This window comes from Diospyros lotus, chromosome 4 (assembly GCF_014633365.1).
Source record: "Diospyros lotus cultivar Yz01 chromosome 4, ASM1463336v1, whole genome shotgun sequence".
Taxonomy (NCBI): Eukaryota; Viridiplantae; Streptophyta; class Magnoliopsida; order Ericales; family Ebenaceae; genus Diospyros; species Diospyros lotus.
The window spans coordinates 32,776,128-32,801,437 of NC_068341.1; the positions used below are offsets into that span (position 1 = coordinate 32,776,128).

At 35.5% G+C, this 25,310-nt stretch overlaps 1 protein-coding gene across 1 annotated transcript; it reads right to left on the bottom strand.

Annotated features, from left to right (window-relative positions):
* Positions 1–21,143: 21,143 nt before the first annotated feature.
* LOC127799782 (uncharacterized) lies at positions 21,144–22,086 on the bottom strand. The gene is made up of 2 exons (XM_052334006.1): positions 21,762–22,086; positions 21,144–21,634 (listed from the first exon to the last, which is right to left on the bottom strand). The coding sequence occupies exons 1-2, from the start codon at positions 22,084–22,086 to the stop codon at positions 21,144–21,146; spliced, it is 816 nt and encodes a 271-aa protein (XP_052189966.1).
* Between the last annotated feature and the right edge of the window lie 3,224 nt (positions 22,087–25,310).

The following is a 25,310-nucleotide window of genomic DNA, read 5'->3' on the forward strand; positions in this document are numbered from 1 at the left end:
TCCGCTACATTCGTCTTTTGCTTATGCTAGTATTTAACTGCCCAACATTCTGAGCTATATAACAAAACTGGTCTTATAACTGTCCTATAGAATTTCTTTTTAGTTTTAATGGGATTTTACCATCACATAACACCCCCGATGCATTTCTCCATTTTAGCCAACCTGCCTTAATTATATGCATGACATCCTCATGAATTTCTCCATCTTTTTGAATCATTGATCTCAAATATCGAAAATGGTATTTTCTTTGTATGATTTAGTCTTCTAATTTTATTATAGCGTCCTCTACTCTTGCATCCTTACTAAATTTACATTCCATATATTCTATTTTCCTTCTACTTAATTTAAATCCCTTAGATCCTAAATTGTTTCTCCATAACTCAAGCTTAGTGTTCACTCCCTCTTTTGTTTTATCCACTAATACTATGTCATCTTCAAATAGCATACACCGTGGCACATCTGTTTGAATGTGTTTAGTGAGTTCATCTATTACTAAAGTAAATAAGTATGGACTTAGTGTAGAACGTTGATGCAGTTCAATTGTAATTTTAAACGGTTCAGTATCCTCTTTGCATATTCTGACCCTTATCTCTGCACCGTAATACATGTGCTTAAGGGCTTTTATATAGGCTATTCGGACTCATTTCTTCTCTAAAACCCTCTATAATACTTCTCTAGGGACCCTATCATAAGCCTTTTCTAGATCTATAAACACCATATGCTGGTGCTTTTGATGATCTCGATACCTTTCCATTAGGCGCTTCAATAGTTATATAGCTTACATTGTTGACCTACCAGGGATGAAAACAAATTGATTTTCTAAGACTTTTGTTTCTTTTCTAAGTCTCTACTCTATTACTCTCTCCTAGAGTTTCATTGTATGGCTCATTAACTTAATTCCTCTGTAATTTTCACAATTTTCAATATCTCTTTTGTTCTTGTATATAGAAACTAAAATATTTTTCCTCCACTCATCTGGTATCTTTTTGATTTAAGGATTGCGTTAAATAATTTCCTTAGCCAGGAGATGCCCTCTTCTCCCATGTATTTTCATGCTTCTATTAGTATATTATCCGATCCCACTGCCTTATAATTTTTCATCTTTTTTAATACTTGTGTTATTTCTTTTGAACTTATGCGTCGATAAAATGTATAGCTCACGTTCTCGTCGGAGTTACTAAGATATCCCAACCTAACTCTTCTGTCCTTACCATCATTGAATAATTTTGTTAAATACTCATTCGATCTCTCCTTTATCGCTTCCTCATTCACTAATACATTTTGCTTTTCATCTTTTATGCATTTCACTTGGTTTAGATCCCTTATTTTTCTTTCTCTTGCTTTAACTAATATATATATATATATATATCCCTTTCTCCATATTTTGTATTAAGTCATTTATATAAATTCTCATATGTTTTTTTACCTTACTTCACTAACAACTATTTTTGCTGTCTTTTTCTCTTTTTTATAATTTTTTAGGTTTTCTTCATTGTTGCACTGATATACAGCCTTATAGCAAATTTTCTTATTTCTAATTTTCAATTGTACCTCTTCATTCCACCACCAAGACTCCTTAAGGTTTGAGGCTCTACCATTTGTCTCTCTAAGAATTACTTTTGCCGTGCTTCTCAGGGTATTTGCCATTTCCTTCCACATTTGGTTTGTTTGTCCTTCTCCATTCCATTCCCTTCTACCCCTTAATTTTTCTTTAAAGATTAATTGTTTCTCCCTTTTTAAATCCCACCATCTAATTATTAGATTTTGTTTTATGTGATTTTTTATGTTCCAATTTCTTACTTGGACTTCAAGTACCAAAAGTTTATGTTGAGTAGTCAAACACTCCCCTAGTATCATCTTACAATTCCTATAATATAATCGATCCTCTTGTCTCATGAGAAAGTAATCTATTTGGGTGCTTGATGTGACATTTTTATATGTGATTAAGTATTCGTCTCGCTTTTTAAACTTAGTATTGGTTATGATGAGCCCATATACCATAGCAAAAATCTTGAATAGACTTACCCTCATTATTAATTTCTCTGAATTCATACCCTCCATGTACCTCTCTACAGTCATTTTCATCTCTACCCAAGTGACCATTTAAGTCACCTCCTGTAATCACTTTTTCTCTTCTTGGTATCGTTTGTATAAGTCCCTCTAGGTTCTCCCAAAATTTTGCTTTTATCTCTTCACTTAACCCCGCTTGTGGTGCATATGTATTAAAGATATTCATAGTCATTCTTCTTAGACCAACCTTCACCCTAAGAATCCTATCCTCTATTCTTTTTACATCCACTACCTCATCTACTAAGTTTTTATCCATAATAATCCCCACTCCTTTTTTCACTCGATCATTTCCCATATACCATATTTTGTATCCAGTTTCTGATAAAGTTTTTGCTTTTTTCCCTACCCATCTCATATCTTGAAGGCATATAATATTAATCTTTCTCCTAATCATCACATCTACCACTTCCATAGCTTTGCCTATTAATGTTCCTATGTTCCATGACCTAATCCTTAATCTATCATTTTGATTTTGGATTTGACTTTGAATTTGATTTTGTTTTTGATTTTGAATATATTTTTGATTTTGGACTAGCTTCTTTACCCGCATCCGTTTAAGCAAATGCGAGGACCCTTGTTCATTTTTCGCTACATCCGGGCACCAATGCAGCAGCCTTAACTCACTTGATACTATATGCAGGCAGTGTAGCGCGTCACTATGAAGGGTTACTCCCCAATGATTTTTTATAATTTGTCTAGAGTTCATGTTTTGGATCAAATTAGGTTTTACGTTGGCTGTCGGTTACCTAACACAACCCTCATCCTTTATTCGGGGTTGAGACCGGCAGTGGATAACATCTCCAGGCAAAGTTAAGCATTTGCTATAGTCCCCCCCCCCCCCCCCTAAAAAAAAAAGGGCTTGCGATGCTTAAGTTGGCTTTTTGTTGCTTGAACTGTAGCCATAATATATATTAGTCGCAGCCATAGCATCAACATGGATCTCTTTGAAGGATTTGGCCTTTTATAGAAGCTTGAAACTTGAATTTAGCATTGATACCTACATAAGCTCATAGCTTTTTTTTTATTTGACCGATAATGGTCAATTTGTTTAGGAAATAGATTCATATTATATAAATAAGCATTTAGCACACTATGCATAAACATATTTATCACTCTTATATAAGAGAATATAGTTAGACTTCATAGAATAAAGAATTAAAATTCTAATTGTTAAAATTGTCCTCTTTTTGTTTTCTAAGTAGTGGTATAATTTTCAAAATTTGACTCCAGTTACTTGACTAACTTATAGTCTTACTTGACTAATATAGCTTTTCACTTGATTGGACAAATCAAGTGATTGATTATATAGCAGCCTCACTCAAGTATGACGAAGTCATCACTCAACTTATTTATAAGTCATAGAGACTTTATATTAAGCACTTGACTATAGGTTTAAGCTTACTCAACTAATAGAGGCATTCACTCGAGTACCAACATTGGTTACTCGATTACACTTAAGACCAAAGACTTAACCAGATTCAATCCAATCTTCACTTGACTAACACATATAGATACTCGATTATCAAAATACTTTAGTTGATTAATAAGAAAGATATACTCAATTAAGGAGTTGCTCAAAGTTTTGATACTAAAAAGATACTCGATTAAAATTACTCCTTACTCGACTGATCTCAAAAAAATAGAGAGTTTCGATAAATTACTCGAGTAAAAAACCTTAATAGTCGATTGAAAAGATTTTTCCAAGACACATAATCGACTAATTTGAAAAACATACAAAATAGTACTCGACTGAAAATATGCTTAGATTTCAATTGCTACGAAGATACTCGATTTTCTCAAAAACTTACTCTAGTGGTGATGTGTGATTTATGCATAATTAATTCGAGCAAGTGTATTCTAATCAAATATACATATAGTGATAAAAGGAATGTCGATCCCACAAGAACTAGATCATAATACTAAAATAATTTTAATTTAGCTTAAATTGAACTAATTAATTAATCGGATGAATAAAAATAAATAAATAAAAATTGAATTCTTTATGAAAAAAATTAATTAATTAATTAATGCACTAGGGTTTATATTTCATTTAATCTAAGTTATATAATTATCTATTCAACCCAATTCAAAACTAAAAATATCCTTACAGTATTTTATAATTATTTGCATGTGATGGTGGATTTCCCTCAATTTATTAATAAATTTTCTCAAGTCATATTAATCTTTATTAATTCATTTTTGTCGTCAAATTTTTAAACAAATGTCAAAAGAATAAATAAGTATTTGACTTCTTTGAAAACCTCTAATTTTGGAAGGGGATTTGACTCACTAAATTTTCTCGATTCTCACACATGAGTTAATCATTTTTCGATATTATAGTCAAACATGTGATTTATATTACCTATAGATCTAATTTATAACAATCATTTAGTCAATTATGTATAAATCATTCAATCATTAAAAGGTGATCAATATTTTAAAATATTAAAGATAATAATATAAATTATTCATGTAAATAATAATTAAGTTTTAAATCAAACTAAATAAATAATCATATAATTTTAAAATTAAAATCCATCTAAACTTTAATTAAAATAATTTAATTAGACATAATTAAAATAAAAACAAACACTGAAATTAAATGGAGAAAAAGAGTTTCATGTCCAGATCTGTTTCAGATCTGGGTTGGACAGATCTGCGCCTCCTGCCGTCTCCAATTGCCTTCAGTGTGCGCCTCCTTTTCCAAGTCCTTCCTGGGCGCCGCTTGCTTCATTCCCTTGTGCGCCTCCTCCTTTAATTCCAATGTGCCTTGCGGCTTCTGCCGCTTCTCCTGTTTCCTTCCTGTCCAATTTAATCATATATATATATATATATATACATATATATATGTGCATTTAATGCCCTAACCCAAGTCTTCCCCTCAACGTGGACTTCTTATTAATTTTATAATACTATATAATATTAACTTATATGATATAATATAATTTATAATATATAATATAATATCAATTTTAAAATAATTTTATTAATAAATTTATAGTATATATTTTTTCTTTTTACTTCCAAATCTTTGAATTTAATTCATTTACTTATTTTTTATAAAAAAAAATTAAAATAATATAAAATTTATATAAACACATATTTTAAATAAGAATAATAACATAATGTTAAGATAAAAATTAGATAAAAATATATATATAATTAAACCCTATCAAGTGGTGAAAGATCAATACTTGATTATGAAAATACCATACTCAATTGAGTTTTAAGAAACAAAGTTTTGTAAAAATATACTTAAGTAGGTTTTTATGATAGCCGATTGAAATAGAACAATACTCAATTATTTTAAAAATAAAACTGAGCAATTTTCAATTGATTCAAAAACTATTCTTAGATAGAAAAGCTTTAAAATATTACTTGAATACTTTGTCTTTAAAAGGTTTATAGAATACTCAATTGATTATAACAAAAAGGCTTTTTATGTATACTCAGCTGTTTTTCAAAAGTATTTTTGACAAGATTTTCATCATGCTCGATTAATAGAAAATTATACTTGGCTATTTTGGAAAATACACACACACACACACATATATATATATATATGAAGACCTCAAGTTCTCCAATTTAAGAAAAATATTTTCATAAGCTTCATACGCCTTGATCAACATAAACCATGCATGGTTATTTTATATGAGTATGAAGTTTTTCAATTTAAAAGATTTATAAAATATTTTAAAAATCATCAATAAACCAAATTTATGAAAATAGATTTTTCAAAAATTATTTTCTTTATAAATTAAAATACAAATTTCTCAACATTATCGATGTCTTAAAGGACGTCAATCATTTCTAATCTTTCTCCTACATCATACTCAGCTCGGGCACAAGCTCCAGCACAAATGGACTCCACGGACCTATATGGTTTGACAAATCATCCTCTTGCCCAGCCCTCAAGTACTCCTCTAGCATAGGTGGGTAAGGGTCACCAAATTCACGCCAATTTGGAATGACATTCACTGCAGCTTCTTGGGTGTAAACCAATTCAGGAAACGTCTCCCCTAGATGCTTTTTCTTGAAAAAGCCTCGAGTTAAATAAAAACCATACTTCATGAAGCCTGAGGCAAACTCCTCTTTCCTCACATAGAACCCCCAAGAAAGTTTGTACTAATTTATAGTGGCTACCCAAATTGCCACAATGTCCACCTCTCCCAATCAACACATGGCCTTTTTAGCCTTCTTTCAAATTCTTGGATTTGGGTGCATAAAAGTTCCATCTCTTTCGTTGCACGGCTATTCTTATCGACCAGGGCTATGTTGGTAGTTTGAATTGCCTTGGTCACCCGTCGCTACTCCTCCAGCTCCTTCTTTATTTGCTTGTACTCATTTTTTAGTGTGTGACATTCTCTTTTTCGCTTCTCATTTTCCTTCTCAAGATTGCGAGCCTATCCTCTATAGCCCTCAAGATCTCTAACTTTGCTTTCAAGACAACTACACTCTTTCTGTAAGCGTAGGCCCTAGTTAATCCATCTCTTCCGATAGGCCTCAGCTCAGGCGAGATAGACACATACATTGGCATTGTCAACAATTTGCCTTTGGATGCCTTGTATACCTAAGAATAATAATCTATTAAAGTCTGTTAGGATTTCAACCTAAGAAAATTAGATTGGGTCACGATAGAATATTAGATCAACCTTGCCCCTACACCAAGCTCTAGCTCTAAGTCGGTGTCAAGTATTCTCGGAGTACTTGAATTTCATGTTCCTTCAATTGTCAATGCGGGAGAGGGATCTCCCCTTTGTAGTTGGGGCCCAACTCTAGAAACAATGGTGGATAGATATGTGACTCTATTTCAAGCTCTCTCCTTAACGAGCACTCCACTCGCCCAAGAAGGGGAAGTTTGCAAACAACCCAGTGTTGGTTATGATATTTGTCTATTTGTCTAGTAGGGGTTGATCGAGTCTCAAGCTCACCTCTTTGTTGGCATTTGCCTCTAATACCGCTTTAGACTTTATTGCCACAAGTGTTGCTTGTGTACTTGAGCTATGTGAGGAGGGCGAATCAAGCAACTCTCCCTATTCATAAACTCGACCTCATACTTTTGGTGATTAAGGCACTGGAGGTGGGTTACTGAATGGAAAATCAAGCGGACCAGCTAATGATGGCTCTATTGAAGCTCCAGCTTCGCCCTTGACCCTTACTCTCTTATTCCTTCTAGCTAAGGATACGTCAACTTCTCCTTCCTTAGCCTCATCTAGTTGCAAGATGAGTGATGGTTGTTGTTGTTGTTGTCACCGTTGTTAAAGTTGCTCTAGTTAGTGCTACCTCATTTCTTACTCATGCGACTCCTAGGCCAAATTCTCAACTTTGGCCATCTTAGCCATTCCAGTCAGCCTAAATTGATGCATCTCTATGAACATAAGAATTAAGCATCATCAATACCTTATCTAAAGGAAAAATAAAAACAGATAAAAGTAGAACGAAAAAAGGAAGAGAAAAGTGAGCACCCTTAAGGTCTGTCTCCCCCTCACATCCTTCATCTTTCTCTTCTTCTACCTCATCCTCATCTCCAACCACATCGGTCTCCCTCTCCTTATTGCTTTCCTTTCCTTCTCCCTCTTCCACTACACAAAGATCCTAGGGAGTAGCCCATTTGAGTGCTATTAGCCCCAAGGTTCCAACATCACCTCATGCCACCGGTTCTAATGGCCCGATGCCATCTCCCTTATCTCTCTCAATTATGAGTCTTTCTACCTCAATTAGGCTCTCATCTAAAAGCAAGCCATACAAGGAAATTAAGCCACCACGAATTAACTTATTAATATTTAATTAGTGTGCCTTGGTTAAGAACTTCATGTCTGGCCATTTGCGTTGTAATGATCCATTTATTTATGAATTGATGTAAATTTTTGTGTAAGGAATTAAGTGGAAGAAATTAAAATTAATGTATTTTTGATCGAGGGAATATCAGTAAATATTCAGAAATGTTGGGGTTTAAATGTAATTTTGAAAACTGGTGGTGGAATCATGTTAAATATAAAATATGCATATTATTAATTGAGGGATGAGGTAGAGTAGATGGCATGCACACGTAGGGGCTAGATTTGGTCGTGTGATCAAACTCACGGTTGTGTAAGGAAAATGGTTGGGTTTTTAAAACCCAACAGGTGCCAAAATAACGTCGTTCCAGGGTGCTAGATGGCTCCCATGCGCGCAGACGGGTGCGCGGCCTTGTCGCGCCACCCTGTTGCGCCCCATGTGACTGCCAACTGCTACCACCTGGAGTTGCACCCATTGCCAGTTGGTACAATTGCCCTGCCACGTGTCCTAAGCCCTTTTTGACACCAAAAATTGGTTGCCTTTACTGCCATGAAATTCTTACAACATTCCTTCCTCTTAGCCTATATATATGTGATGGATGTTTGAGGAAAATAGAAAATTTTGGAGAGATTGGGAAGATTTGGTGACGTGGGAAGATTGAATTTCGTGAAGATAGGACTTGGGATGTGATGTTAAGAAAAAATATCTAAGGCAAGTTCATGCTTCTTAACTTCTTATTTTGCAAGTTCTCTTTCCCTTCTTCCTTTCATGTGCAAGTTCTTTAACCCTCTATTGCTCTTACTTATACGGTGCCTTGATTTCTTAAGTTTGGGTTACATAAACCCTTGATTGTGGAAAGATTGGCTTGCATATGACCTATGTGGTTATTCTGGTAACTATTTCATAGTTCTTATTTATATTTATTGAATCTCAAATAGGGTTTCGTCTCACCCTATCTTCTTTGGGAATGATGCTTTATTTGGTAGGATTGAGGACATGCAAGAGTTTGATGTTATCTTGCATGGGTTTTGCTCTCTTAGGTATGTTGTTACGGGTAGTCTTCTGTGAGTTATACATGAGAAGTCTTTGCTAATATGCATGGTTGTGATGAGGCATGGAGCATGTGTATGAAGAGGGTTTTAAAATGTCTAAAGGTTTCATGATACACGCGATGGATATGATCCACAAGATATACCCGCAGAGAGGGCTTCAGCTCAGAGATAAACTTCGGTCCCATGGTTTTGGACTTCGGTCCTATGTACATGTTATGGACTTCAGTCCCATAGTTTTGGACTTCGGTCCCATGGTTACGATTTTAAAGGATTGCATATGAGCATGAATGTATGTTTCTTTTTATTATCATTTAGAGTGATATGAAGAAGTGTGGCATAAGTGCCTTAAATGTTATTCATGATTCTTATTGCTACTCGATACCCATGATTCTCATGCTCACTTTCTTTCAGTTATACTTGCTCGGCCTTATGGCTCATATTTGTTTGCATCATTACAAGTAAGGGTAAGGAAAAAGATATGGGCAAGTAAGGTGAAGTTGGAGCCATGAGGTAGAAATGTGTACAGAGCTGTCCTAACCGGAAGGTCCTTGGGGGGTGTTTTGAGATGTGTAATACTAAATTACATTTTGTGTATGGTCTAAGTTGTACACTTGATGGGATATGGTGGGTATGTTGACCTTAATGTGTTTATGTCTATGTGTGATGACGTATGAACATGGATTTCATTGTTAATAGCAAGGAATATGCATGATGCTTCTTCTTGGGTTTTGCGCATGTGCCATCTTTTTTGACGGTTCATTCTCAAATTCCTCAAATTTGGGGACTAGGACTCTATAATTTTCAAAGCTTGTCTAAAAGAGGAATTGAGGGAATTTAGGGGAGTTTCATGCGCGTTTTCTTCCTCATTGTCTCAGTGCGCCAGAACCTCAGTGCCTTCCAATTTAGTAGGGGCCTAACCACCAACCACTAGGTCTCAAAACCGTCCACCTTTTGAGGCACTTCAAGGAATAGCGACATTTTGGAAATGACGAAAACACTCAAGAAGGTCAATGGTTGTATTCACACACCGCTCTTTGCATAGAACGAAGAATCCCACCAAAACTGTCCATCCGCTGGAATGCATTTGAGCTGGTGTTAGTTGTTTCTTGTCCAAAAACTACATCCCAAATGGATGGAGCAGAAATCTAAGTCCTGCCCTCAAACTACCAATATAAACAACGACCTTATCCCCTTCAATAGTCGTAATTAGCCTAGCCTCCTCAGTCTCCTCAGTTTCTAAGAGGTGGGGATGTTAGAGGCATAAGCATATTCCTTCACATCCTTATCCCTTAGGACTGATTGTTGACATCTCGGGATATATCTATTTTAACACCTTCGGATGTACCCTCTCGTAGTGTAGGAGTGGGTTTAATCTGAGCCATTGATGAATTACCTTAGGAAAACTTTGCCTCCTTAAGAAAAGTCTTCTGACAGTTTAGTAGAAGGGTCCCTCAGAAAAACAACATACAATAGAAGGATCCTTCTTAAGCATAGGTTGTAGCGAAAGGGCCTTCAGAAGGTAGTTGATGTCTTTGGAAGATACCAGTAATCGCATAAGATTTTTCAAGGAAGGATTCAGGTGTGAGAGCTTTGGGTGGTTGAATAGCAGAAGGTAGGGTCTGCAAAGGACATTGTTTTGAAATTTATATTTTGATTTATGGAGAAAATAATATTAGAAAATATATTTTCAATAAATTTGGTTTATTGATGATTTCCAAAATATTTTATAAATTCTTTTAAATTGGAGAACTTCATACTCATATACTTGTATGTATTTCTAAAATAGCCAGAATGTATTTTGTATAGGTTGAGCATGATTAATCAAGGTGTTTTGAAACTTAAGAAAATATTTTTTCTTAAATTGGAGAATTTTAGGTTTATATATTCTCCAAAATATGTTTTGTGTTAGTCGAGCATAATGAAAATCTCTTGAGAAAATATTTTTGAAAATCGGCTAAGTATAAAAGCCTTTTGTTCAACTAAGTATATGTATATATATAAAGCTTTTGAAGGCAAAGTAGTCAAATATTCTTTTAAAGCTTCTACATCTACTTTCATCTATAAAGCAACTTTTGATTCAATCAAGCATTGCTTTCAAAACAATCAAGTATGTTTTCAAAAAAATCGAGTATTGAAGTAATTCAATCAAGTATCATAAAAACCTACTCGAGTATGTTCTTATAATGCTATGTTTCTTAAAGTTACAATCGAGTATGGTACTTTGTATAATCGAGTATAGATCTTTCTCCACTTGAGTAAGCTTTTGGAAAAGCATATTTTTAGTTGAGTAATGCTCAATGTGTCTTTCAAAACAATCGACTATATGTTTTAGTAAAATCTCTTTTCAATTGACTATTAAAATTTCCTACTCAAATATTTTATATAAACTCTCTATTTTCTAAAATCAATCGAGTAACTTTTTTATATCAAAATTTCAATCATCTCCTTAGTTGAGTATATCTTTCTCTTAATAGACTAAAAGTATTTTTGTCAATCAAGTGTCTTTATATATTAGTCGAGTGAAGATTGGATTAAATTTGGCTAAGTTTATGTGCTTAAGATTAATCGAGTATCAGTAATTTGTACTAGAGTATATGCTTGTGTTAGTCGAGTAAGCTTAGTTTGGTAGTCTAGTGTTTAATGCAAAGACTCTGTGGCTTATGAGTCAATCGAGAAATGACTTGGTCATGCTCGAGTGAGGCTTCTATAAAATCAATTATATAAAATATCCAATTGAGTATGCTCGTATATTAGTTGAATATCTCTAGGAGTTAGTTGAGTAACTGACATTTGATTTTGAAAAATATAGTCATTACTTGAAAAGAAAAAAGATGACAGTTTAACCGTTAGAACTTTATTTTTTTATCCTATGAAGTCTAACCGTGTTCTCTTATAAAAGAATGATAAAAATGAATATGCATTGTGTGCTTAATGCTTATCTCTATAATTTGCATATGTTTTTTTTTTTTTAACAAATTTCATTGTTATTAGTCAAATCAAAGAAGTTGTGAGTGTGTGCAAGTTTTAATGCCAAATCCCAAGTCTTAAGCTTCTAAAAATGGCCAAGTGCAGCAAGAGATGACGTTGTCATTCAAAGATACTTAAGGCATTGATGTCCAAGCAAAGTAGAGTTAATCTACATCTAGACTCAACCGAATTCATTTTTTGGCCAACATAAAAAATGCTTGTGTAAGTGTTCTTCTAGATTATCCTCTTCGCTCCAAGTAATCATTTGGTTAGATTTTAATGTATATCTTTCTAAACTAGATTTTTCTTAAGAGAGTTGAGTGCTTAATTCATTCCTTCTTATAACTCTATTTTGATCAAGAGAATATTTGGTATCATTGTATAATCTTATATTTTTCTCTTGAGAAATCCTTTCACATAATTTGTGAAACTTGTAAAAAGTTATGCTTGCGCCTTTAAAAAACAATGTCTTGGTTGTGGCTAAGCCAAGTGTGAAGAAGTCTCATGTAAAAGGTTACTGCTAAGCCTTAAAAACAGGGGTTCCTACTCAACTCGTGAAAAGTAGAGATTATTACTTAGTCTGTAAAAGTTAGGGTTCTTACTTAACTCGTAAAAGTAGAGGTTATAGTTAAACCAGTAAAAACTAAAATTCTTAGTAGATGTTTTCAAGATCCTTAGTGAAAAGCCAAAGGTAGTGGACTAAGCAATTGGTTGAACCACTCTAAATTGTGGTGTTCATGTGTGGTTTGTTTTTATACTTTGTTAATATTTTTTTTTTAGTTATCATTCAAATGTTTTATGATTGGAATCATCTTAAAAAACATATTAGTTTTAATCTTCATACTTCTCATTTACATAAAAGAACTTTACCTTTATTTGCATTCATACCTTTCAAGTGCATACAACTTTTTAAGAAAACTAAAAAACAAACTTAGAAGAGTTAGCAAAATCTTTTCTTACCCTTATAATAGTTTTTAATTATTTTTATCATCAAATAATGCTCTTCATCTTTACATAATCATTTTATGATTGGAACATGTTTGCATCTGATTTTTCTTAAAACATTCTTTTCATCCTATCTAATGTATTCTCATTTTAGTTAATCATCATCAATCATCTCTATAATGTTTTTAATGTGCATACTCAAATGTATTTCAAACATCTTTTTGCATTGCATTAAGAAAAGCTTTTCAAATCTATCTTCTTGTATTCTCATTTATTAAAGCATACATCTTCATATCAACATTTCCATGCATATCAAATCTTTTTCTTTATCATGCACACTTGTATTTATATCAATATTTCTCATTTATTAGAGCGTACTTGTATTTATATTATTTGCTGCTACAATTGTTTTTTAGTTTAAGAAAAATGTTAATTTCAAATAACTTTACCGCATCATAATCTCTAATATTTCAATTATTTTTAAAAAGGTATTCTAAACACCCAATTCACCCCTTCTTAGGTGATCTTTTAGTTGGTATCAGATTAGGTACTCTGATTAGAGGAAGCTCACCAGAGTTTAGGTTAAGAAGATTAATCAGATGGTCAGAGGAAAAAGAGAAGCTATGACTTTTGAACCTAAAGAGTAAAGTGTCCCTAGTTGCCTTTTCTTCTCCTACTTGTTCAAGAAATGTACGCATACTAGCATAAATAAAATTTTGCTAGAGAGCCAGGAAAGATTGCTAGGTCTAGGGTTGATAATTTCATCCACCCCAAAGATTTTCAGTAGGATTATCCTTGAACTTGGTCCTTCTTGGATTTGAAACTGTAAAGCACACAAAAGAACTTATGGATACCCATTTTCTTGGGTCCTTAAGGGTTAGTATGATAGACAACAATTAAAAATAACCCTTTAACAAACTCATGAATATGTTAGATCCACATAATGATTTTAATAGATATCCAATGTGGTCTAAACTTTTTTGATTTAAAAAAATAAGGTTAAGATATGGAAAATCTTTGTTGTGCCATGATGACCCTTTTTATCAAAATTTGATTTTCATATACCAATGTAAAAGATTTGATATGCAGTCCATCTAAAAAAAAGATATTTTATGAATAATGCAATTAGTTTTAAACACATGTAGGATGAAATGCATTTTTCAAAATCAACATTCCCTGATAACTCATAACATTGAAACTTCATGACATTTATCATATATTCTCTTAACTCATGATGAATAACAAATGTAGAGGTAGAGACTTCCTGCTCTTTCTCATACTCAGTTAAGCACACTTACATAAATGATGCATCAGGAGAATTGCCTTTTACTGTTGCAGCTTCATTTCAAGAAAAAGTTAGAACAGATAAATCCATATGAAAAGTTTTATTTGAATCAAAATGTTTGGAAATTCATTTTCATACATAGATATACAACAAAGAAAAATGATTTTATCAAAATATATTAAAATCACCTAATTCATATCAATGAAGCTCATATGATCATATTAAAGGAATTTACGGATCATAACGCAACGAAAAATAACAAATTTTAACCATAAATGCCTTTAGGATCTCTCCAAAGGGAATAGATTATGGATGAAAGGCAAAGAATTACCTCTTGACATGTAGACCAATCTCAAAAAGCGGTGATCCAAAGCCGTTCAATTGCCTTGCCTTTAACGGTATCCATGCGAGCTTGCAATCTAAGAACCTTGCAGGGGACGATTTCCCTAAGGACGAAAAAGTGTTAGTTCAAGAGGGCGGCGTGGGAGTTTTTTTCTCATGCAGTCAAATGGCATCAATGGCTAGGAGAGGCACATGGTTCATCATAAAAGGAACCACATAAGAGCTATTTATAACCCTTAGGCACAAAACCCTAATTGAAGTTTTGGATCGCATGGTATTTTAAGGCCATGTTTTAAACCCTTTAAAACATAAAATTGGGCTTTTTTTTTTATTCTCCTTCTTAGGCTTTAGTTTTAAATACTTTAAAATAGTCCATTGGGACTTAGTTTTAAACATTTTAAAATAACACATTAAGCTCCTTAACCCACCCAATGTCCTTAGGTTAGTTTCATCAATAAGCCCACAGATTAATTAAGTAATAATCTACCAAGACCCAAGCCCTTAATTTGGGTAGCCTAGTCCAACTAGGGTTTCAGGTGAATTATGACAAACTTAATCAAAAGACTTATTTATTATAAGTTCTAAAATATTAACTATTAATATTTAAGAACTTTAGCTCCTCATTAGGATTCTCCAATCCTAATCAAGCCCTCTATTACTTTGTAATTGCAAACCTTTATTGCATGTGACCCATTAGACTTCTACATATGTTGGTCATGACTTTATCGAATAAAGTTATAGACCATGAGCGAAGTCTAGCAAACCATCATGGCCCCCAATTGGTAGAATGATCAATTTATAATCAATACCTTTCAGTGATAATCTTCTCATGCAATTCAATCCTTTCATCGGTTTAAAGAATCTCAATCAAGCAAGGATATGGATTGAGTGTCAATTCCCATTTAGTGTTTGATTATAATATTTCTTTGGCTCCTGCAAAGTATAGCTTCATAGGATCTCTATCCTACTATAGCCATAGACTTACAAACTATATTTCCCCAAAGGTGTAACACCCCGCCTTAAAAGGCATTAATATATGCTAGGATTTTTTTTTTTTTTACATCAAACATAAACCAACAATAAATCCTCAACATAACCTTTATACATTAACACTCCCAAACATGGTGAAGGAGTGATACACTTTAAACATAAGCGGAAGCAAGATCAGAACCTGCAAGAAACCTTGAAAACATAACATACATGGGTATATACACATCGTTCACCCAACATAATATTACAAATATTCCTAAAACCTTAAACAATACAACTGAATGTAATAGATGGTCCTAGCCCCACATGAGGGCCACAAATTTTCGTCAAACTCATGCCTCCATCACTTCTTTGCCCTTCCGGCCGCTTGTCTTGCTTGGAACGTGGAATATTCCAAGGACATAGTTCAATATTTGAAGATGAAATCTTCTAAGTGAGGGTTATATAAGTATGAATGAATGAACGATGCATGGACATTTATAAACAAATACCCTAGTGTAACTTCCTTGGCCTACCAGCCCGGCACGAAACCTTAGGCAGAATCCCGAACCTCTGTAAGATAATCCTAACGTTGTTCCATCAATTGCCCTTGGGGAATTACGGCTACACTCTTAGGGTGACATCCTGATCCCATGTACGAGTTTTAATATGACAATAATATTATGTCATGCATATCTCACGACTTCTCATGCAACAGTATATGAAGATGATCATAGCATACGTAGATATCATGCATAGAAAGGTAATCATATCGTATGTGGGTTATAGGGACAAAACCACTCACCTTAGAACTGAAATTCGACTTGCCTCGATTTGAATGTCAACCTCGAAAATAATACAAATTGTCAAGATCCTTGGCCAAATCACTTCCTGGCCAATAATTTCTAAAGAAAATTAATAATCTAATTTTTCTAGACTTTTCCTTATTTTTTCTCTATTTTTTGTAGCCATAAATTCTTCCAAAATTCTTAATGAAGTATTTTATTCAATTTTTCTTCATGAAAATTCCTAAAATAACATTTCTAATCTCCATAATTTTTTTTTGGAATTTTCTAAAAATCTCTTCCTATTTTTTCTAATTAAGTTTCCTTTCAAGAATTCAAAATAATTATTTTATCATTAAACTTCCATTAAATTTCCAAAATAAAAATTCATAAAATCAAACTATTCTTTTTTCCTGTATCTCTGGATATTTTTTCAAAATTTTATCCCTCTTATTTCTATTTTTACTCTATTTTTCTTTATTTTCAGCATTTAAAAATAATAAATATTATCTCCGATCATCTTCTCCGGCGCCGGCACACCAGAAAATTAAACTGACTATACCAAAAGATAGCTTACCTTGATTCGATCACTCTGGCCAAATTTGAACTTGAAACAGGAAAACCTCCATCCAAGATAAAATCAGTTCGGCTCCGGCGAGATTCGATTTTTTCGGCGAAGCTCCAATCACCCCTCAAATGAACTCCAAAATTCCTCAAAATTTTCAGAAATGATTCTCACCTCATGGAAAAAAAAAAAAGCCCTATGGTTTGGTGCCTCAATTTTTTCAAAAACGAGGTTGATTTAAAGCTCAAATCTTGTAAAACTCTCAACCACTACATCCTCTATTTATAGCCAAATTCGAACCCCAAAACAACGGATCTTGATTCACCCAAAGCCTTTGATATCTCATTTTGCCCTTAATGAGCCCAAAACCCACCAAAAGTTGCCTTAAAAATTGATTTACAGTGGGTAAAAATCTAGTTTCTTTCATTCGAAAGTTTGGCCATTTTCGACCAAGCCAAGGCTGATTGCTGGCCTAGGCTCGACCTAAGAGCATCCTAGGCTACTTTTCTCAAGTATTTCGACACCGAATTCGGTGATGAGAGGTGGTGGAGGAAGCTTGGTCGGCCATGACAGAATTGCTCTTTGTGCAATTTTACAAAATTGCACTTTGACCCCAACTTCTTCCTATTTTGAACTTTTGGTCCTTTCCTTGAAGCCCCTTAGCTTCCCAATAGTGTTGTTACGACCTACAAGTTCTATACTTTCCATTGCATCCCCAGAGATTCCAAAAAATATCATTTCGACCTCCCTCGAGCAAATTCGAGAAATTGCACTTAGGTCCGAATCTTCATTTTGATCGTAAATCCTTTTGCTTTTTCCTAAAACCACTGAAGGGTTGTTATACATACTAAATATGAGCTTTCTTGCAGTTCTGTTGACCTCTCAAAGGTCTCCTACATTGATTTGATTTTTCAATCAAAATCATAGTTGTATTTTTAGTTGTACCGAAAATCATTCTTAATCCAATTTCTCTCAATGCTAAAAATCATTTCTTGAAATTCTTAATCGGTATATGCCTATTTCTTTAGGTATATGAGCCCCCGGGCATTCTTTCTAGTCGATTCGGATATTTTCTCGGGCTCTTCTTATACCGATTTCCTTTGAAACCTCATATTTCTTACCTAAAAGTTTTTCGGGTATTACATTCTTCCCCCCTTTAGGGAATTTCGTCCTCAAAATTTTACTTTGGTCAATCAAATTACCAACTCGATACATTAGTCACAAATCATTACTAATTTTCTTTGTAGTCATCCAAGTTCATACCATTTTACGAGCAATATCAACCGGGTATGCCATGTCTTTCACGTAATCATACATAAAAAATTTCTTTATTTCACAAGGTTCTTGATAACATCTCTTAGAAATCATAAAATATGTTATTATATTCTATTTCCTCGAACAACTGGGGATATTTTCCCTTTATCGTATCTTCGAGCTCTCACGTGGCTTCTTCCTCAGTGTGATTCCTCCATTGAATCTTCACTAATGGAATGACTTTGTTCCTCAAGATTTGGTCGCGACGGTCCAAGATCCGTTCAGGCGACTCTGGATATGTTAAATTGTCTCTTAACTCGATCACTTCCACTCGAATTTCCTGAATGAGGTCTGGTATATGCCCTCGAAGTTGAGACACATGGAAAACATTGTGGATGTTGGACAGGCTAGAAGGAAGTTCTAAACGATAAGCTAATGGTCCAACTCGCCCTATTATTGGATAGAGTCCTATAAATTGAGGTCTTAACTTTCATTTCTTCTTTCCTCGAGTTGCTAAATGCTGAGGTAATACCTTTAGATACACATGATCTCCCACTTCAAATTCCAGATCCCGTCTTCTTATGTTCGCATAAGACTTTTATCGGCTTTGTGCGGTTCAGATTCTCTCTTGAATTTTCTGGATCTTTTCCGAAGTTTGTTGTACCAGCTCGGGTCCCAATATTTTTCTCTCTCCTACCTCGGTCCAACAAATAGGTGAGCGACATTTCCTCCTGTATAGAGCCTCATAGGGTGTCATTCCTATACTGTTATTACTCTTCTCAGTTACCCTCAAAATTCAAGGCACGTGACCTTAGCATGTCTTCTAATGTTTAAATGGTCCTTTCAGATTGTCCATCGGTCTGCAGGTGATAAGCTGTACTAAGATTCAATTGCATCCCCATGCACTCCTGCAAGCTCCCCCAAAATCTTGAGGTAAACCTCGAATCCCGATTGGAGACTATGCTTATTGGTGTGCCATGAAGTCTAATTATCTCTCCAATATACTGCTCCACAAACTTTCGAATTGGCCTATCCATTCACGTAGGTAAGAAATGTGCCGACTCTTTTAGCCTATTTATGATAACCCAAATCGCATTGCCTCTCTAACCCTTGGGAAGACCTGTCACAAAATCCATCATGACATGCTCCCATTTCCATTCTGGGATATCTAATGGTCTTATGAGTCCAGCTGGTTTCTGGTGCTCGATCTTTACTCTCTGGCATGCGTCACACTGCACTACTTTTCTTGCCACACTTGTCTTCAATCCTGGCCACCAATAGACTTCTCGGAGATCTTTATACATTTTTGTGGCTCCTGGGTGTACTGTATAACGAGTTCTGTGAGCTTCATTCAAAATTCTTTGCCTTAAGTCTTTTAGGTTTGGCACGTAAATCCTTCCCCGAAATATTAGTATGCCATCATGCATTTCAAAATCGGATCTCTTAGGCTGGCCATGCTCGTCCACCCATAGATGTATTCGCTTATCATCCACATATGCCTCTCGTATTTCATTCACCAAATCCAGTTAAACTACCATGCCAGCGATAAGGACGGATGATTCCTTCGGCACTACACTCACCGTCAGTTGGCTAAAAGCCTCCAACATCTGCCACTCACGGGCCATCATCCGGGCCATAGAAATAGGCACATTCCTACTCAGTGCGTCAGCTACCACATTGGCACATCCTAGGTGATACTGTATGGTGCAGTTGTAGTCCTTAAGAAACTCCATCCACCGTTGCTACCTAAGGTTCAACTCCTTTTGCAAGAACACATATTTCAGGCTCTTATGGTCTGTGAACACCTCAAAGGTTTCACCATACAGATAATGTCTCCATAGTTTCAGAGCATATATCACGGCTGCCAGTTCCAGATCATGAGTTGGGTAATTTACCTCGTGTTTCTTTAACTTTCGTGACCCATACGCGATCACTTGACCATTTTGCATTAACACAACACCCAAGCCTATCTTCGAGGCATCCATGTATACAACATATCCACCTTACCCTCCAGGCATTGCTAGAATAGGTGTCGAGGTTAGCCTATCCTTGAGCTCCTGGAAGCTTTCCTCGCACTTGGCAGTCTATTCGAACTTGACTTCTTTTCGTATAAGTTTTGTCATAAGTGCGGCTATCTTTGAAAACCACTCTACAAATCTTCGATAATAGCCTGCCAATCCCAAAAAGCTTCGTATCTCGATTACACATGTTGGTTGCTTCCATCCTTGAACAGCCTCAATCTTGGCTGGATCTACTGAGATTTCCTCGGTCGATATCACATGACCCAAGAATGAAACTTGAGACAACCAAAACTCCCATTTCGAGAACTTGGCATATAGTTGATGTTTCTTGAGAGTTTCTAGCACTGCTCTCAAGTGCCATTCGTGCTCATTCTCATTCGAGGAATATACCAATATATCGTCTATAAACACGATTACAAATTGATCTAGGTAGGGTCTGAACACTCTATTCATGAGGTCCATAAATGCCGCTGGAGCGTTCGTTCGTCTAAATGGCATCACCAAATACTCATAATGGCCGTACCTTATTCAAAATGCTGCCTTCGAGACATCATCCAACTTGATTCTCAATTGATAGTATCCGGATCTCAAATCAATTTTTGAGAACACCTTTGCTCCCTGTAACTAATCAAATAGCTCATCAATCCTTGGGAATGGATACTTATTCTTGATTATGGCCTTGTTTAATTGACGGTAGTCGATTCACATCCTCATACTACTATCTTTCTTCTTTACAAATAATACTGGCACGCCCCACGGTAATGTGCTTGGTCGGATGAATCCCTTATCGATTAGCTCCTAAAGCTAACTCTTCAATTCCTTCGTTTCTACCGGAGCCATCCGATATGGTGGAATTGATATTGGTTGGGTTCCTGGTACTAGCTCGATCGAGAACTCAATCTCTCGAGGTGGAGGTAATCCCGGTAGGTCTTCTGGGAACACGTCCTCGTACTCTTGCACCACTTGCACCTCGTTGAGTTTTGGTAATTCTCCATTTTCTAATCGAGCATAGGCTATATACCCATGAGCTCCCTAGCTTATCAATTTTACTGCTTTCATAATCGAAATCATTTTTCTAATCTTGGGGTCACCTTGTCCCTAAAATTTGACCTATTCCCCTTCGGGTTTCTTTATGGTCACTATTTTTCTTCGACAATCTATACTGGCATCATATCTGGACAAGAAGTCCATTCCCAAGATTACGTCGAAGTCGTATACTTCCAGCAAGATTAGATCAACCTGGAATCGAGCATCACTTAAACTAATTTCGCATCTTTCTATCACTCTTGAGGACCTTGCACTTTTACCCATGGGCGTTGAAATTATTATCAGAGATTCCATAGGTTTAGTCTCTACCCCCAAGCTCATAGCTAGTGTATATGACATAAATGAATGCGTTGACCCAGGGTCTATCAATGCATGCACAGGGGTATTCGATATAAAGAGCGTACCTTGTATGACTGTCAAATCTATCCCCACATCTTCTTTGGTGAGGTTGTAGACGCGTCCCTGACGAGTCCCACGAGCCTCTCTTGCTCTTTCAGCTGGTCTATCTGCTTGTCCGAGTTTTAGCTTCTTCAGACAGTTCCTTGAATAGTGCCCTGGTTGATTGCATTGAAAACACACCACCTTCGTTAGATCTTTCACTGGAGGTGTTTCTTTTCTCTTGCGACAGTTTCTAATTATGTGTCCTTGTTCTCCGCACGAGTAACAGCTGGATGTCCCTACCAAGCATTTCTTTCTCGGATGGTTCTTCTTTACATTTGAGGCATTGCCTGCTGTTTTGGGAGCTTTTATTTCTCGATTTCTGTTCTGAGTTTGCCTTCGTTTCACCAGACCTAATAAGCTTCACTTGAAGAAGATTCCTTTCTGTTATCAAAGCTTTACTCAAGGTTTCTTCATAGGAATCGATCGACCAAGTGCTCAAAGCCTGCAACAGCTCTACTCGAAGTCCCGACATAAACTTCTGTGCCTTTTGCCATTCATCAGCATCATACATTGGAACGTATTTAATGAGTTGGTTGAATTTGGTGTCGTATTGCGCCACCGACATTTCCCCGATCTGCTTTTGGTTTGTAAACTCCCAGCACTTTTCCTACTTCTAGCTAAGAGGAAAATACTTATCATTGAAGGCCTTTTTAAATGCCTCCCAGACTGATACAGGAGTCTCATCGGATTCTGATCCTTGCCTCGAGTGGGATCGTTGTAAAGCTCGTTCTACTATTTGCCACCATCTTCTAGCTTCTTCCTCCAACATAAAAGTGGCACAATTCAATTTGTCCTCATCATTGTACTGTAGATGTCGAAGAAACTTCTTTGTTTGCTCCAACCAGTATTCGGCCATGTTGGGGTCATCATTGGGTTTTCCCTTGAACGGTGGCGGTCGTTGTCACCTGTACTGTTCCAATACAGTATCAGTGTGCCTGGCTGGTTCTCTCCTAGTTGCGTGGGTTATGAGGTTTTCAATGACCCTCTCTATCCAGTCCAATCGTCCTTCGGGAACTGTTGATTTCGTCTCTTATTCCCCAGTCCGGATGCTACTACTATTGGCACGACTGTAGTGGTGATTCCTACTGCCTCTGACATCCTCGATTCCCCGATTGGGTTGACAGGAGTCACGTTCCTTTGTTGTCTCGTGGTTACCATTTGAAAGAAAAGACAAAATCTCATTACACAAGAATTTCTTCAAAACGGAATTTCATTTCATAACACGATATATATAACATCGTTTAAGAAAAGCACACAGCACACATCTGACATACTAATAAGCGAAATAAAATCGTCCACGATTCTTTCTATGGGTTGGTTGACTTCCAGACCCAAGCATCGTTGTTCGCTATGTCATCTTCAGACTCGACCTCAGGTCCATCAAGGTCGTTATCCACCCATCGACTGGTCCAGTGGGTCACCCAGAATTGCTCAAGGTAATCTCCTTCCATTCTAACATTGAAAAACAGATTAGATTTCCATTATTCACCGAGAATAGTAGACACATAGTGTTTGTACATGAATAGTACACTAGGTAAGCTCCTAGAAAAGAGAGGTAGATCACAAACAGACGCACTTAAATACCAAGTCTTTCCTTAGACAGAACTTTCCTAGACATGTACTTTCACTACAGCACATTTAAGTCCATAATCCCTAGATAAGGATTTCTTAATCTAAGTTTTTCTAAACCTCGGTTTCATAGATCCCAAAATGATCTATCCTAAATCTCGAAATAAAACTTTGGCTCTGATACCAACTGTAACACCCCTCCTTACAGGGCATTAATATATGCTAGTATTTTTTTTTTTTACATCAAACATAAACCAACAATAAATCCACAACATAACATTTGTACATTAACACTCCCAAACATGGTGAAGGAGTGATACACTTTAAACATAAGCTAAAGTAAGATCAGAACCTGTAAGAAACCTTGAAATCATAATATACGTGGGTACATACACATCGTTCACCCAACATAATATTACAAATATTGCTAAAACCTTAAACAATACAGCTGAATGTAATAGATGATCCTAGCCCCACATAGGGGCCACAAATTTTCGTCAAGCTCATACCTCCATCACTTCCTTGCCTTTCCGGCCGCTTGTTTCGCCTGGAACATGGAATATTCTAGGGACATAGTCCAATACTAGAAGATGAAATCTTCTAAGTGAGGGTTATAACAAATACCATAGTGTAATTTTCCTGTCCCACCAGCCCGGCACAGAACCCTAGGCAGAATCCCGAACATCTGCAAAATAATCCTAACATTGTTCCATCAATTGCCCTTGGTGAATTACGGCTACACTCTTAGGGTGACATCCCAATCCCATGTATGAGTTTTAATATCACAATAATATTATGTCATGCATACCTCACGACTTCTCATGCAACAGTATATGAAGATAATCATAACATACGTAGATATCATGCATAGAAAGGTAATCATATCGTATGTGGATTATATAGACAAAACCACTCACCTTAAAACAGAAATTTGACTTGTCTCGATTTGCGTGCAAACCTTGAAAATAATACAAATTATCAAGATCCTTGGCCAAATCACTTCTTGGACAATAATTTCCAAGAAAAATTAATAATCTCATTTTTCTAGACATTTCCTTATTTTTTTCTCTATTTTTCTTATTTTTCTCTATTTTTTTATAGCCATAAATTCTTCCAAAATTATTAATAAAGTATTTTTTTTTCAATTTTTATTTATAAAAATTCCTAAAATAACATTTCTAATCTCCATAAATGTTTTTGGAATTTTCCAAAAACCTCTTCCTATTTTTTCTAATTAAGTTTCCTTTCAAAATTTAAAATAATTATTTTATCATGCAATTTCCAAAATGAAAATTCATAAAAGTAAAATATTCTATTTTTATGTATTTATGGATATTTTTCCAGAATTTTATCCCTCTTATTTTTATTTTTACTCTATTTTTTTTTATTTTCAACATTTAAAAATAATAAAAATTATCTCCGGTCATCTTCTCCAGCACTGGCACACCGGAAAATTAAACTAACTATACCAAAAGATAACTTACCTTGAGTCAATTATTCTGGCCAAATTTGAACTTGAAACAACACTTGGAAGACCTCCATTCGAGAAAAAATCAGTTTGGCTTCAGTGAGATTCGATTTTTCCAGCAAAGCTCCGATCACCCCTCAAATGAACTTCAAAATTCCTCAAATTTTCTAAAAATGATCCTCACCTCATGGGAAACAAAATCCCTATGGTTTGATGCCTCAATTTGTTCAAAAATGAGGTCGATTTGAAACTTAAATTTTGTAAAACTCTTAACTTCTACATCTTCTATTTATAGCCAAATTCGAACCCCAAAACGACGGATCTTGCTTCATCCAAAGCCTCTGATGTCTCCTCTTGCCCTTAATGAGCCCAAAACCCATCGAAAATTGCCTCAAAAATTGATTTATAGTGGGTAAAAATCTAGTTTCTTTCGGCCAAAAGTTTGGCCATTTTCAACCAAGCTAAGGCCGATTGCTGGCCTAGGCTCGACCCAAGAGCATCCTAGGCTATTTTCCTCGAGTATTTTGCCACTGAATTCGGTGATGGGAGATGGTGGAGGAAGCTTGGTCGGCCATGGCAGAATTGCTCTTTGTGCAATTTTACAAAATTACACTTTGACCCTAATTTCTTCCCATTTTAAACTTTTGGTCCTTTCCTTGAAGCCCCTGAGCTTCCCAATAGTGTTGTTGCGACCTACAAGTTCTATACTTTCCATTACACCCCCAAAGATTATGAAAAAATGTCATTTCAAG